Source organism: Lepisosteus platostomus, chromosome 9 (assembly GCF_059453375.1).
Source record: "Lepisosteus platostomus isolate fLepPlt1 chromosome 9, fLepPlt1.hap1, whole genome shotgun sequence".
Classification (NCBI taxonomy): domain Eukaryota; kingdom Metazoa; phylum Chordata; class Actinopteri; order Semionotiformes; family Lepisosteidae; genus Lepisosteus; species Lepisosteus platostomus.
This window is the reverse complement of record NC_142619.1, coordinates 49,890,737-49,903,836: the sequence shown is the minus strand read 5'-3', so window position 1 is coordinate 49,903,836 and position 13,100 is coordinate 49,890,737. Positions and strand designations below refer to the sequence as shown.

General features: G+C 34.6%; 1 protein-coding gene across 2 annotated transcripts in view; it reads right to left on the bottom strand.

Moving 5' to 3' along the window:
- The window catches only part of exoc4 (exocyst complex component 4), a 225,777-nt gene that overhangs the window by 132,506 nt on the left and 80,171 nt on the right, over window positions 1–13,100 (bottom strand). For both annotated transcript variants that reach the window (XM_088645406.1, XM_088645407.1), the window contains exon 10: window positions 5,210–5,306. In XM_088645406.1, the coding sequence (XP_088501532.1) occupies window positions 5,210–5,306 (97 nt within the window). The remainder of the gene's footprint in view (window positions 1–5,209; window positions 5,307–13,100) is intronic.

Below are 13,100 nucleotides of genomic sequence, written 5' to 3'. Positions count from 1 at the left end.
TAAATGCACCCTTAAATCTTACATATTTTTTAGATCTATACTTCACTATATTTGTGCTATAAAGTGTAATTCTAAAGAAATGCTGGGCTGCTCTGCATACATACAGTATATCTATAAAAACAACTTTTCATAACAGACTTATGAGCAAAGCAATCTAAGGTAATGAGAAGTATCCTTAAGATGCTTATGATTCAATCATGTACTGTATGCCAAAAACTGCATGCTGCAACTTTCACACTGTACAGATCATCGTGGTCAACAAATGTATTCAATATGACTCAGTTGTCACTAGAAAGACTTCTGCCTTTGTAATTTCACTGTTTGTCATCAGAAGTGAAATGTCTTTCCTGAAGCTCTTTAAAACCTGTCATTTCTAATCAAGGGTAGATCCAACCACTGTCATAACATGTAAAATATTTGAGGATGATTATCAACACTTTTCCTTCACTGTTGCAGTGACCTATTTAAAAATTAATAAAATAAAGAAAAAACTGGCCTTGAAAGCAAGTCAATTTCTAATATAATAGTAGGAGCACTTAAGCGGATGCAAGATCAATAGGTTGCACGGTATGGGTCAACTAGTTTCTTCATTTAAAATAATCACTTTGAAGGCCACAGTTCAGAACATTAACACAATCATTTAAGATCAGCAAAGCATCATCCTTTAAAGCAATTAAGGATAAAGTCTCTACCAAAAGCAAAAAATATTAAGAGACCTCTCTCAGATTCAAAGTTTATCATCTTCTACCATGTTTTCTGCTTGAATTTTTTGTGCTTGCATTCTGATATCATGCACTTTCATATTAGACAGGGGGTAAAGATAATGATGTCATCCACTAGAGTTCCTGCACAGTCAGCCTCACTCTGTTATTTCAAATAAAAACGCCTGTCAATACTACAACATTAGTACTAATGCATTCCGCCTACTAACAAAAACATCGTTTTTTTCCAGAGATTATTGTTAAATTATAAGAAGGTGTTTCTAAAAAGCAACTGAATGAGGGCTGAGTAGGATTAGAGTGGAAAAAAACCCCAATATGTCACTGTTTAAACTGGTCAAGAGAACACCATCAAGATCAGCTCTCAGTCAGTCTACTAGCTGAATAGATGTTCCCTCAGGGAGTCCTAATTTGTTTGGGGGTTTAAAATTGAAACGTAACATCCTCGGGGGACATTCACAGAGGTCCTTTTGGATAGAAAACAGCAAATTTTAATTAAGAACAAATTGATGTATTTAAGATGGGGTTTTAAATGAATGCTTTTTTTAAAATGCATTCCTGTATTTAAAATCTTAAAAAGTCTTCTGTTCATAACAGTTCGTTCACAGTAGATGTTAAATATAACATGAAGTTCTCTCATATTTTACTTATAACAGCACACTTTTGGCAATGGACAAAAACAAGTAACTTACTTTTAAAAAAGCGAAATCCTTTTGGGTAACACTTCAGATTGAGTTCAAGTTTTACATCTCTTTTAATTTGAGGTTTTCCGTCTGAACAGCAATGTTAACTACATGTTATTTTGCCTGGTATTTCTTAGGTTTCCTGACTAGAGGTGGTGTCCTCTCTTCAGGGTGAAGGAAGTTCTAGCTTTTTTTTTATTACTATCTGCTGGTAGAGACAAGTTCCCCTCTGTTCACAGGGTAGATGTGCACATCTGATCTCATTAACCAACACCTTCTTTGAAACAAATCGGCCTTGTCACAGCACTACAGATGTGCATTTCATTTTTTTTTTTTGCTGCAGGCTGAAACTTTTAATTGTGCACTGATTTAATGAAGCATGGCTGATATTTATACAACAAAGATCCTAGAGGGCTTGACACCCAGTAACCAAACAGTGTTCAAATCTATCAAGATCACTGGCATTTCCACCTACATTTAAACCACTCTCTTCACAAACCCTCCAGGGAGCTCCGGCATATGCTCACAAACAGCCTTGTAATAAATACACTCTACTTTAAACTGCTCTCTAATCAACTAAGGAAATGCACAAAAAAATATATTATCCTGTTGTAGCAGCAACATCCCTTTCAAAATGCCAAATGGTTTAGGGCATAATGGGTTTGAATACCACTCAAATGTCAGTGAGGGCCACAAGTCAAACAAAATTACCACCTACCTGTGCAGATAGTCTTTGCTGCTAAAAGTATGAACAAACATGCGGATAGGTCAACAAAGAGAACAAGGAGCTACATATCGTCTTAAACAATTGTCTGCCTCAGAACCTTAACCCTTTTAAACCAGTAGCATGCAGCTTTTAGAAAATGTTTTTTTCTAAAGAACTTCCTGTATGGCAAGATGGCATAGTTTAGCCAGTAAGTCATGGGTTTAGGTTCCTGTGTTTTTCCCAGTTGCTCCACTTCGCTATATAAATGGAGACCAGAAATGCTGGGGGATGGGGGGTCCAGCAGCCTGTCCAGGGGGGAGTCACATGCTCTGTAGCCCATTTAATACCACAGAATCCAGGATAATCTCTGGCCAACCCAGCCAAAGTCACCCAGATATGGAAATTACTTGCTACAGTGTGATGAAAAAGCAGGTACAGTACACCTCCTAAAGATTGCATGGCTTAACATATTTAGACATATCTGACCTTCACCTACTGAAGACCTTTTTAAATAAATAATGACAGAGTAGTGTGTTATTTGTCAAATAAGGTTAATTTATCTACTATTAGGACTTGTTGAGGACTAGGTGAAAGTAAAATATGTCTAAATATGTTAAACCACAAACCTTAAGGGGGTGTACTTTTTTACTACACTGTATAAGATAAGACCCCACTGGGGGTGTATATTTTTTACTTTTCTGTGTGGCTAATAAAATAATTGAGTGGCACTGCTTCAAAAATCTCTAAATGGATTTCTGTATGACTTCAGGAATTCATGAATTTTCATAAATCTGTCAGAAAAACTTCAGTTACATTAATCTGTTCCTAGTCATAAGAAGCATATGCCTATGGGAAGTATTGATTAAAGCTTCAGCTGCAGACAGGACTCCAAAGCACCTCTTAGACAAAGCCCTTGGCTTTGGTTATAAGTTAAAGCCAAAAACAAAATAAAGGTTATTAAACTAGTAAGACAGGTGAAATATACATAGCAAAATGCTTTTTCTTCTTCCAAGTTAACGGTGCCAATTTGTGATTGTATTTGAAAGTGTAAGTCACCAAGTGCCAAACAAACTCTTACACAGCTAACAACAAGAATTATAAACACCTGAGCCCTACTTTACAGTATGTCATCCTAGGCAATAAGGAAATAATTGTGCAGCTCTGAAAACAAAGAGGACTGTTTTCATTCCAAATTACAGGATTAAAAAAAACTGTGATTTGAAATACTAAATATAAGGCAGACTAATATTAATGGAAGCATAAATATAATAATAATTAATATAATTAATATAATAATTAGTCCCTAACCAGAGTTTGGTGCCTGATGAAGATTAATTTTAGAGGCACCTGCAACCACTAAACCACATCTTTCAATAACACTTACTGTATTGGACTGATATTATTATATAATGTATAGATATATAATGTATAATACTAATTGTACTGGGGTACAATGGGATGGGTATCTATGAGGATTTTCTGTATGCACACACTCAGACAACTGTTTTACTAGTTAAATCATTTGAATAGCACTTTTCCTGCACATCCAGTTTGCACTAATTTTATGGTCATTTTATTAATTTATTTTAACTTACTTTACTTGCATGATAAATCCTTTATATTTACAATTAAAGTAAAGTTTCTGTTTTGGATGTTCGCTGGCTATGTAGGTCTGCTAAGCAAATAATAAGCAAAGATAAAGAAGAGCTATGTTTCGAAGTGCGCCTTTAACAATGAGTACTGGACTACAAAGTAACAGTAACAAACTGATTTAACAATTGGAACGTGTTTGCTTTTTTGCAGAAACAAAAAGAGTCTTACAAAAGACAATCACTTCATAGCACAAACGGTGTTTAAATGAACGATTTGTTAGCTGCATTCTTCTCATAGACTTTCCAAAGTAATTATCTGGCAATACAGAAGTTACTTGTTTAACAAAGTAAAATTGTTTAATAAAGTAAACTTTAACTTGTTTAATAAAGTAAAAGGACAGTTTTAAAAATCCTAAAACTTTCTACAGATTACATACAAATTCATGTTTTGGTAAGAGATCCTGAAAACTAAAACCAGGTATTGACTGTTATCCAGCACACATACACAGAAACTTTCCTAGAGAGAAAAGTCAATACTATATAAAGGTCTTCATGATCTCCAGATATGGAAAAACAATTTAATAGCTTTTATAGTAAAAAAAATACATTGCATTTCCAACACTGTTATTAAAAGATACTAAACACAGTCAAATATGCTCTCAAAAATAAGTGTCAATTCAACACTAAAACGAAAAATCAATTTAAAAAAGATCTGAAGAATAAAAGAAAATCAGATTACAGCTGATTTTATAATATCCAGCACCAGTTTAGATCACATTTTCAAACCCCTGGCCACTATTCTTTATAATATTGAAAAAGTAGCATTGTCTCAATCGATAAAATGAATTGAAGAGACAAAAGAAAATTGTAGATGATAGCATGACACTATAGTGGAGGCTAGCCTTCACCGAGATTCTATAAAATTGCACACTGCCATCAGTACTTCAAAAGGTTTCTTAAACAGTTTGGTCTCTATTAAGTTTTTATCAATGCCGTTTTTCAATTCTATCATATTCAAAACTTCCTATATTTGTCATTCATATTTATTCTCATCTAAGAACCTATGTGATCTAAAAAAGTTTTTACTTTCTGGTAATTTAAGTAATGAGGGCAATCTAGGGGTGATTGCAGAGGCATCTGTCTTTCCTTTAAAATGCAGTAATTTAACAGCAAAAGAGAAGCTGCATTTTTGAAAGCAGAACAGGGCTATGCCATCACCCAGTACTCAGTAGAAGCCTTCAAGGATGACTACATAAATTATGTCAAATCGGTATAATATGAATGCACTTCCTAATTCACTTTTAGTACAAAACATTTTCTCACGCATTGGAACATTCTCTTGTCAGAAAGAAACCTAGCAGAAAAAAACTTCAAGGTAACAAATCATTTTTTAAAGAAACACTTAGTTTAAAGTGATGGTTTAAGGAGCTTCCCAGATGTACTGTACTTTGTTAATGTTCTTTAAAAAAACATTCTTGACTGTTACAAAGAACACAGAAAATGTTTTACCTCAGCAACGGGTGGAAAATGACCGTAATATTTCTTGCTCCTGGTTTGCAAACAAACTTTGTCTCTCCTCCTTCAATTAAGTTGTCATCAGCCCCTCCTAAAAACAGTTAAAAGGTACAGCTTAGAACATACGATATATGCAACTTCAAGAAAAAAACTGAATTAATAAAAAAATCTCCAGCATTCTATTGTATGAATATAACTTCTAAGCATTTCTTTTCCACATACATTAATTTTAAATATGCATCCTTTAAATCCATTTCAAAAGCATAAAAGCCTTAAATCTACAGTAAAGCACAAAAATCCAATAAACATTTAGGAATACCCCCTCAGTAGTACTGGCAAGACATACCCCCTCTTCTACCAGGTTTTCAATAATGAAATAAATATAGTTCCTTGAATTACCCCAGAAATTAAAGACAGTAAGTATTACATTTAAGATTCCGGAGATCCAGATTTATTACATGTTAGAATAGAAGAAATTAGTTTTAGAAAATGACAATTAACTTTATTTTGGTTTGAATTCTTCCTTTGCTATACACTTTATACCAGAAATAATATTTTAAATTCCCATCGTAGAACTTAAAAAATCTCTTAATCGAACCATAAGAAGAATATAACACATATTTATAGGTTTTCCAACAAATTGTTTTGTTTTCTAAGTAGAAATATTGTCTCCAAAAAAAAAAGAGGACATTACAAAGTTTGATTTAGAAGTGTTTGGGTATCATAACTTAAAAACTGTCCAGGCTCTCCCTGAATTAAAATGTAAACATTTTTTTTTTGGCCCACCATTGCCACTCAGCTTGTAAGAAGTCATTTCCAGACGCTGTTGACAATGTTAATGACCTCAACTGATGAACAAACCTGGCCAGTCGAAATCATTACAAAGACAGTCCTGCCCCTATAGTTTGTGCAAGTGAACCTGACACAAACTGGGTTAATAAGGAAATCATTGGTGTATAAATCACTGAGGCATAAAGTAGAAAATCAACTGTCGGACGTCTGTTTTCCTTATTACCTCAAGTCATCCTGAACTAATCAATATAATTGACAGAGAATGAATTCCACACTGTCGATAAAGGTTCCCAAAATGGCAAACTATGCACGCCTTGGTGCACCAATGAATATAAATAAAGATACTAGCACTCTGGCATTTCTACCATCTCAGTAGCAATGTTAATTTACTTTATATTATATTTTTGAACTAACCATGTTCCAGTATGTCTCAATGAATGAGCCTCTGTTACATTAAACAACAGTATCGTACCTATTGTTTAAATGCTACTTAGAGAAGTGTACTAAAAGACAGAATTCCATGGACTGGCTGAACTATAGAACATGGAATTCAGAACACAATGAAGTAAAATGTGTTTAAAACAAACACATAAATCTACCAAAGCAAAGTGAAAACCTGTAAAATATCCAAGTTCTGACTTTTTCAGTTTAAGATTTTTTAAATAAAATATTAGGCACCCAAACTGGATAAAGTGGGATAAACACTTCAGCAGTGCCAACTGCATAACCTCAAACTAATAATGGGATATCACAGCCATTTTCTCATTAAAGTTGTTGTCAAAGGCAGTTTTAAGAGCAACATGTTTATAACCTTTTTCAACAAACAGGTCAGTAGTATTTTCAACATTGTGGTAGGATACAATATTTTGAGGCGTTCATTGAAAATTTTATTATTGATACTAATTGCAGATTACTCATAATGTAAAGGTACTTCATGAATTCTGCATTTAGGCCTCACACTATGGTTTGAAACAGTTGTTTTACTTCAGTCTTTTGGCTTGATAGTAAATCCACTGTCTTCTTCTCAGTAATACAGCTCATCCTGCAGCGCTAATAGGATTCCATATATTAACCTGGTCTTTTCATTCCCATCCTTTGGAGACATGTTCTAATAATTGTACAAAGATTTAATTTCCATGCAATCTCCTCCCTTGGTAATGCTAAGGGAAAATAATACAGGAAATTCTTAAAATAACTCAGTCTGGAGGCAGCAAAGATTGCCACAAAATATCTACCTACCTAATTAGTACATCAAACAGAAGCCAGTTTGATTTCAATCTGTGCAAAGCTTGTAATTCTTATGAATTATCGTTGCTTCTCACCAGTGATTAGTGTGATGTATCCAACCATTACAACTAGGAAACAACTACGAAAGGGATGTAGTCTCCACGTAAAAATGTTTTTCTTTTCTTGACAACAAAATAAACACATACAGTACATGATTAGACATACTGTACAGTATCATTGCATCAGTTTCAAAACCTGTTGTCATTTCTTCTGATTTAACTAAGGGAAGGTTTGGTTTGACTGTGTTGAGTTATACTGTATCATGGTGAAAAGCAAGAGCTCCACTGAGAACCTGTCTTCCTCGTGATTTTTGTTCTTTTACAGTTTCCTCTAACACAGAATAGATGACGCAGAATAAAATCAGCGACAAGGTGATTCTTCTTAATCAACTCTTGCTGTAGGCCTGGACTTTCTAATGATCATTATGTCGCTTTTGCATCATAATTGTTGAGTTTGGTGAACACTCCATCATGTAACACACTGACATTACTGAGTACTTCAAAGAACAGCCTTCTTGGCGAAAGAAAATTATGAATCCATAGTACGAAACCATAGAACGAGGTTATATACGAAACCTTGGTACAGTAAATGGTTTACTGTACTCTTCTTTCTGTGCCTTTTTTAGCCCTCACATTTAAAAGAACTGGGCAATCAGCATGTTCTCACATGGCCGTCATGTCTTATCATTCAGAAAGCTGTCTGAAGGATGCTAGCAAAGAGGGAATTGTAGACTCCATTACAGCAGGCAGTAGATGCAAAGAAGCAAAAAGGGTTAAATGCTCGTAAACCAAAACCACTCACATTTTAAAAAGCAAGTTACAGATTTACACTGGAAGTCAAAAAGGTTGATTTTCAATGGAAGATTTATATGATGCTGACATTCAGCGTTTATTTTTTATACTTAACTCCCTGTAATAAATGCATGAAATAAGAAAAGTGCAGAGGGGTACAGGCACAATCAGTTTCCACAACCTTTTTGTTTCAACAAGCAATGCAATAAATATTTTGTACATATAAGTACAAAAACTGTTAACATGCTTGGGCAAGTATTCCTAAACAAAGTCAATATCGGTGCATATCCTCCGTTGACTTCTATTCTAACGTGCAAATGATTCTGAAGCACTAGATGAGCTGTCAGCAACTATCGTGTGTGAAGATATATATAACACCTTTAAACTGGAAAGAAAACTTTTTTTTCTCAATCTCATCTCTAACCTTTTTTTCACATTGGAAAAAAATGTTGTATTGGGGGAAAAAAAGTGGCATCTATAAAACCATTTTTATTTTGTGGATGAAATTCACTTTTGTGGAAACTGATTTCTTGCTGCTGAGTGGAAACAGAGCCTAGACATCCAATTTTCTCATCTTGTTCCTGCCGTTCCTCTCTGCCAATTCAATTAAGACTCAATTACGACTTAAAAACAATACAGTGTGCTCACTGGCTGTGTTCAAATTAGAAACTCTAGCTCCCTGCACTAATTCTGCAAGCACTCAAAGTACCTTAAACTTTAATACAAAGCACCTCTTCTCCTGAGAACACAGCTGACATTTGAGAGGAAGTGTATCTATGGAGCAATGAAGTTCAAACACTGATAACAAGCATGGTAATTGAAAACTCAGAGGATATTGGTCTAATCAAGAAAACAGTCAAAGCTTTAATCACATGCCTCCACTATGAACGGGGATTTGAAAATCCTGTTATTCAACAAGATGACCCTAATATTGGGATTAATCAAAGTCCCAAACAGCAGGAGAAGAGAACCTGTTTTTAATTAAAAAGAAGGAATAAAAATGCTTTTCTCACTGAAACAGGTTTCACAAAGAAAACAAAACTTAAAATGATTTTCCAAGTTCCACAGGTATATAAGCCATGGGAAAGCCAAATATTAAAAATTAAGCATTTGTAAACAATACATGTTTAGAATTTGACTACCCTGTTAGTCTGAGACTGAGTCTCATTTATTGGCTCAAAATACAGATAGTAATTCTCTCACAGTTTAAGGTAATAGCACACAATAGCTTCATTTTCTTAATTTTGATTTTGAAGAAGTCAACATGTCTAAAATAATTACAATATGCATAAAGAAAACGAGTGTTTTAGTATATGTATTAGAACATAAACCAAAATTATTTTTTATTGAAATTCACTTAAAGCCTTTGTTTAAAACTCTTGTCACAATGACACAAAAATGAAGTCACACTGAACATGAAAGTAAACACAGTAGCCTCTATATACGCATTTACACATACACATGACAATAACCATTTAGGGATACACAACAATAAATCACCATTTTACTTCAATAGCTTCCTGAGTGCATAATTGTATTTACATAGTGACCATAGAGGTTATAGAACAGTAACATGTAATAGTAAGTCATTTGATTTTATAATAATGCCAGATGCTCAGTTTTTTGGTATTTCTGTTTAGTAAAAATTGCCAAAATAAGCTGAAATTCTGTATGAATAAATATTTAAAAAATGTGATTTTATCAATTAAATAACACTAAAAGATACATCTTGACCTGCCTGAGTAATTAAGAGTAGTTGGAGGACTGGCTGAAAGAATGAAATCGCCATTTTCTCTGGGCCAAAGATTAGCTGAGGTAGGAGCAGAGAAAGTGATGGAGTTTTTTTAGTCACCAATAAATGACATTTTGGCCTTGAAAGAAATTACAGCAGAAAACTGTTAGGAAACTCTTCAGCAGGCATTCTACTTATTGCTGTGATGTGCAAGCTGACCAATGGGTCAGTGCACGTGTGAAGATGAGAAAAAAAAATATCCTTCCGCACAAGAGCACAGTTGGTGCAGATTCAGGGTAAACTTAATGATCAGCTGCTTCTCGTGACCTGAATCTGACAGAACAACGTGCCAGTACTTTAAACAGGGGACAACTATGACTTCTTGGCTCTAGCAGTATAGAACATCCCCCAGCAGTCCATCCAAAGGCTGATTAGATCTGAAAGACAATGGTACTGAATCTGTGCAATTAATGTGCAAGGAGGACAGACCCTACATTAAAAATATGCTTTCATTACATTAGAAACTTATCACAACTTATCCAAATATTTGATTAATTCCATTAGACCTGGGTACTGCCTCACTTTTGTATATCAGTATACTGTATGTAAGAACACTATACAGTATCAGGGCGTATAATACAGTAGGTGTTTCTTGTCTTTGCTGTAAAAGGTACAAGACTCAAAATGAACTAACTCAGGAAAATATATTTAAGGGTGTCATTCCATTTACCAAAAATCCATTCTGTGCATTAATTTTTAAATAATACAGTATATGTTTGGGAAAATCACAAGGTTTTTAAACTGTTTGCTTTTTTCTGTTTTAATATATTCCACAATATATACACCAATATCCAACGTTAAAATAATCTGAAAAATGTTCCTTAAAATAATATCCTAGTCCACTAGGAATATGAATGCAGTCAAACCTCGGTATTCATGAGGATTAGATACCTGGAATAGCGATTTCACAGATGCAGGACATAATACCTTATGGGGAAAAGAGTGTAGGTTCTGTGGCTGATGAAACGAGCATTTCCTTAGTCATATTTTTGTTATAACTATTTCAGAAATGGTGTTAGCATTTACTGGTGGGGGTTTTTAATGAAAATTAATACTGAATATATAAAGTAGTACTTCCCCCCCTTTAGTTCATGTTACATGTGCAAACGTATGAATTAGATCATGGTTATGGCATTATAGCTTACCCTATATTAGATATGTTTGTTTTTTTTTAGCAGAGTGCATTTTCTTTACTTTTCACATTCTGTTCTTATTACTTTTATAAAAAGCAACACCACCCTGCTGTAATAAAGATTATTAAGCATAGAAATTACAGACAAGAAAGTAAATTAAGTGTACTCTCTTCCACTCCCACTCAACCAGCTCACCCTCCTCCTCCTGTGGTTTAGCTAATTCTCTTTCTTCTAATTTATTTTTTATTCTTTTCCACAAAACATGCAAGAACTAAGAGTGTGCTAACTAAGGGAACCATGGATGTCGTTTGTTTGTTATTTAACGTTTCTTTCATTTCTCAGCACAACACACGCATACAGACATTACTAAACACACCTAATGCATAACCCATGATGCACTTCTATAGTACAGTACATAAACTTGCCGACTCTTTGTTAAACCTAAGCTGTGCCTTTACTACAGAAACCAATACAGGTTAGGCAAAGTAGATCCTCAAGATGAAGATGCACAACAAGGGTGCCCTCATTTCGCCCTACTGCGCAACACGAGATTGACCACAGAAAACGTGCAGAACTCAGTATTAAGGTTTTACTACATAAAGTAACACAGATGATAGCCAATATTGAAATTAACCCGGCTAATATTCATTCCTTTTCGAAATATTTTAAGAATTTTCAATGCAGCAAATTAAGCTCACATCAACTATCTGTTTTTTTCCCCCAAAATAATCAAATCAGAACATATACATGAAAAATATTTAATTCCCAAGGATATTCCTGCTTTTTAAATTCCCAAACAAAGTGAATGGTAGAAGCACATTTTAAACAAAAGGAATCCGCTAAAATTTGTTTACTAATACCGGCCACTGTTTCTTTTACAAAGCATTTACTATCGTGGTCTTCAGACAGCTACTGCAGAGTGACTTCATCATTATTCATTACCATAAAGCACAATCGTCTATCCATTCAAAGCTCATAAAGAGTCAACACTACACGGTAACCTATTGAAAGGTTCTGACATGAAATCCAGAACGAAACAGTCAATGTTACTGGAGCTGCTCTGTACACAGAAAGCAAAAAATTTGCAAAAATCAGCAGGCACTTCATGTGGACAATCTACAGCCAGCCTAAATAAGAGTGAACACCACAGCAAATGAAATGGGTTGAGTACAGTTTGCAATAAAGGAAGGGTTTTTGCTGTCCCACAGTGTGAGAGTAGAAGAAAATCGTCTCTGTAGCAGTGGATAATCCCAGATTATCTTGACTCATGCATTATTTTTACACGGATACCACACTGGGAAATGATCAGCCCGTAAATAGGTTCCACCTATTATACAGGCAAATCCTCAACAAATAATTTAGCTAGGGTGTGATTTTATGAAATTGCATTAAGCACGCTTTTTTTTTTTAATTTGGCGTGCGGGTTTGTAATACATTCAGTTTTAGACACTTGTATTTGATATGTGACCTGGCATAGCAATGATGCAAGGATTACCAATGTAATACAGGGATACAGGCATGCACTCTGGAATGCAGAAGAAATTACTTGATCAATAATAATAAAGATGATGATGATGAGAGAAGAATAAGGAATCATAAAAAATCTGGGTAGATATACAGTACAGTGTATCAATGTTTTTAAGGATTGCTAGGAAACAATTTTTATTGTTTTCAGTTCACTTGTGTGCTTCTCTTCCATGAGGTCAAGAAGAACTCCCCAGGAAATTCTGTTTGTTTATCCTTAGAAAAAAGTAGAGTCATTTCAAGAGTTAACCAGTCAGTATGCCTGTTCCCGAGTATTTTCTTCTGAAAAACATGAAGGTCGACAGGTTAGTGAAATTGTCATAATGAGAAAGGGGGAACAAAACAAAGCTGCTGGAAGCTCAGGGAGAGAGCTGATGAACGACAGCTTCCAACACTAATAAGATCAGGTATATTTAATAATTCATGAATTCAGGCCTGTTAGAACTCCTGCACACTGTCTGCTCATCTGATTGGCTCATAATGAGCTCCTCATGTTATTAAAATGAATTAGGACTATATCCATTTTGGTCAGGGGAAGTGAACTGAGAAAAATGTGATGACTCAGG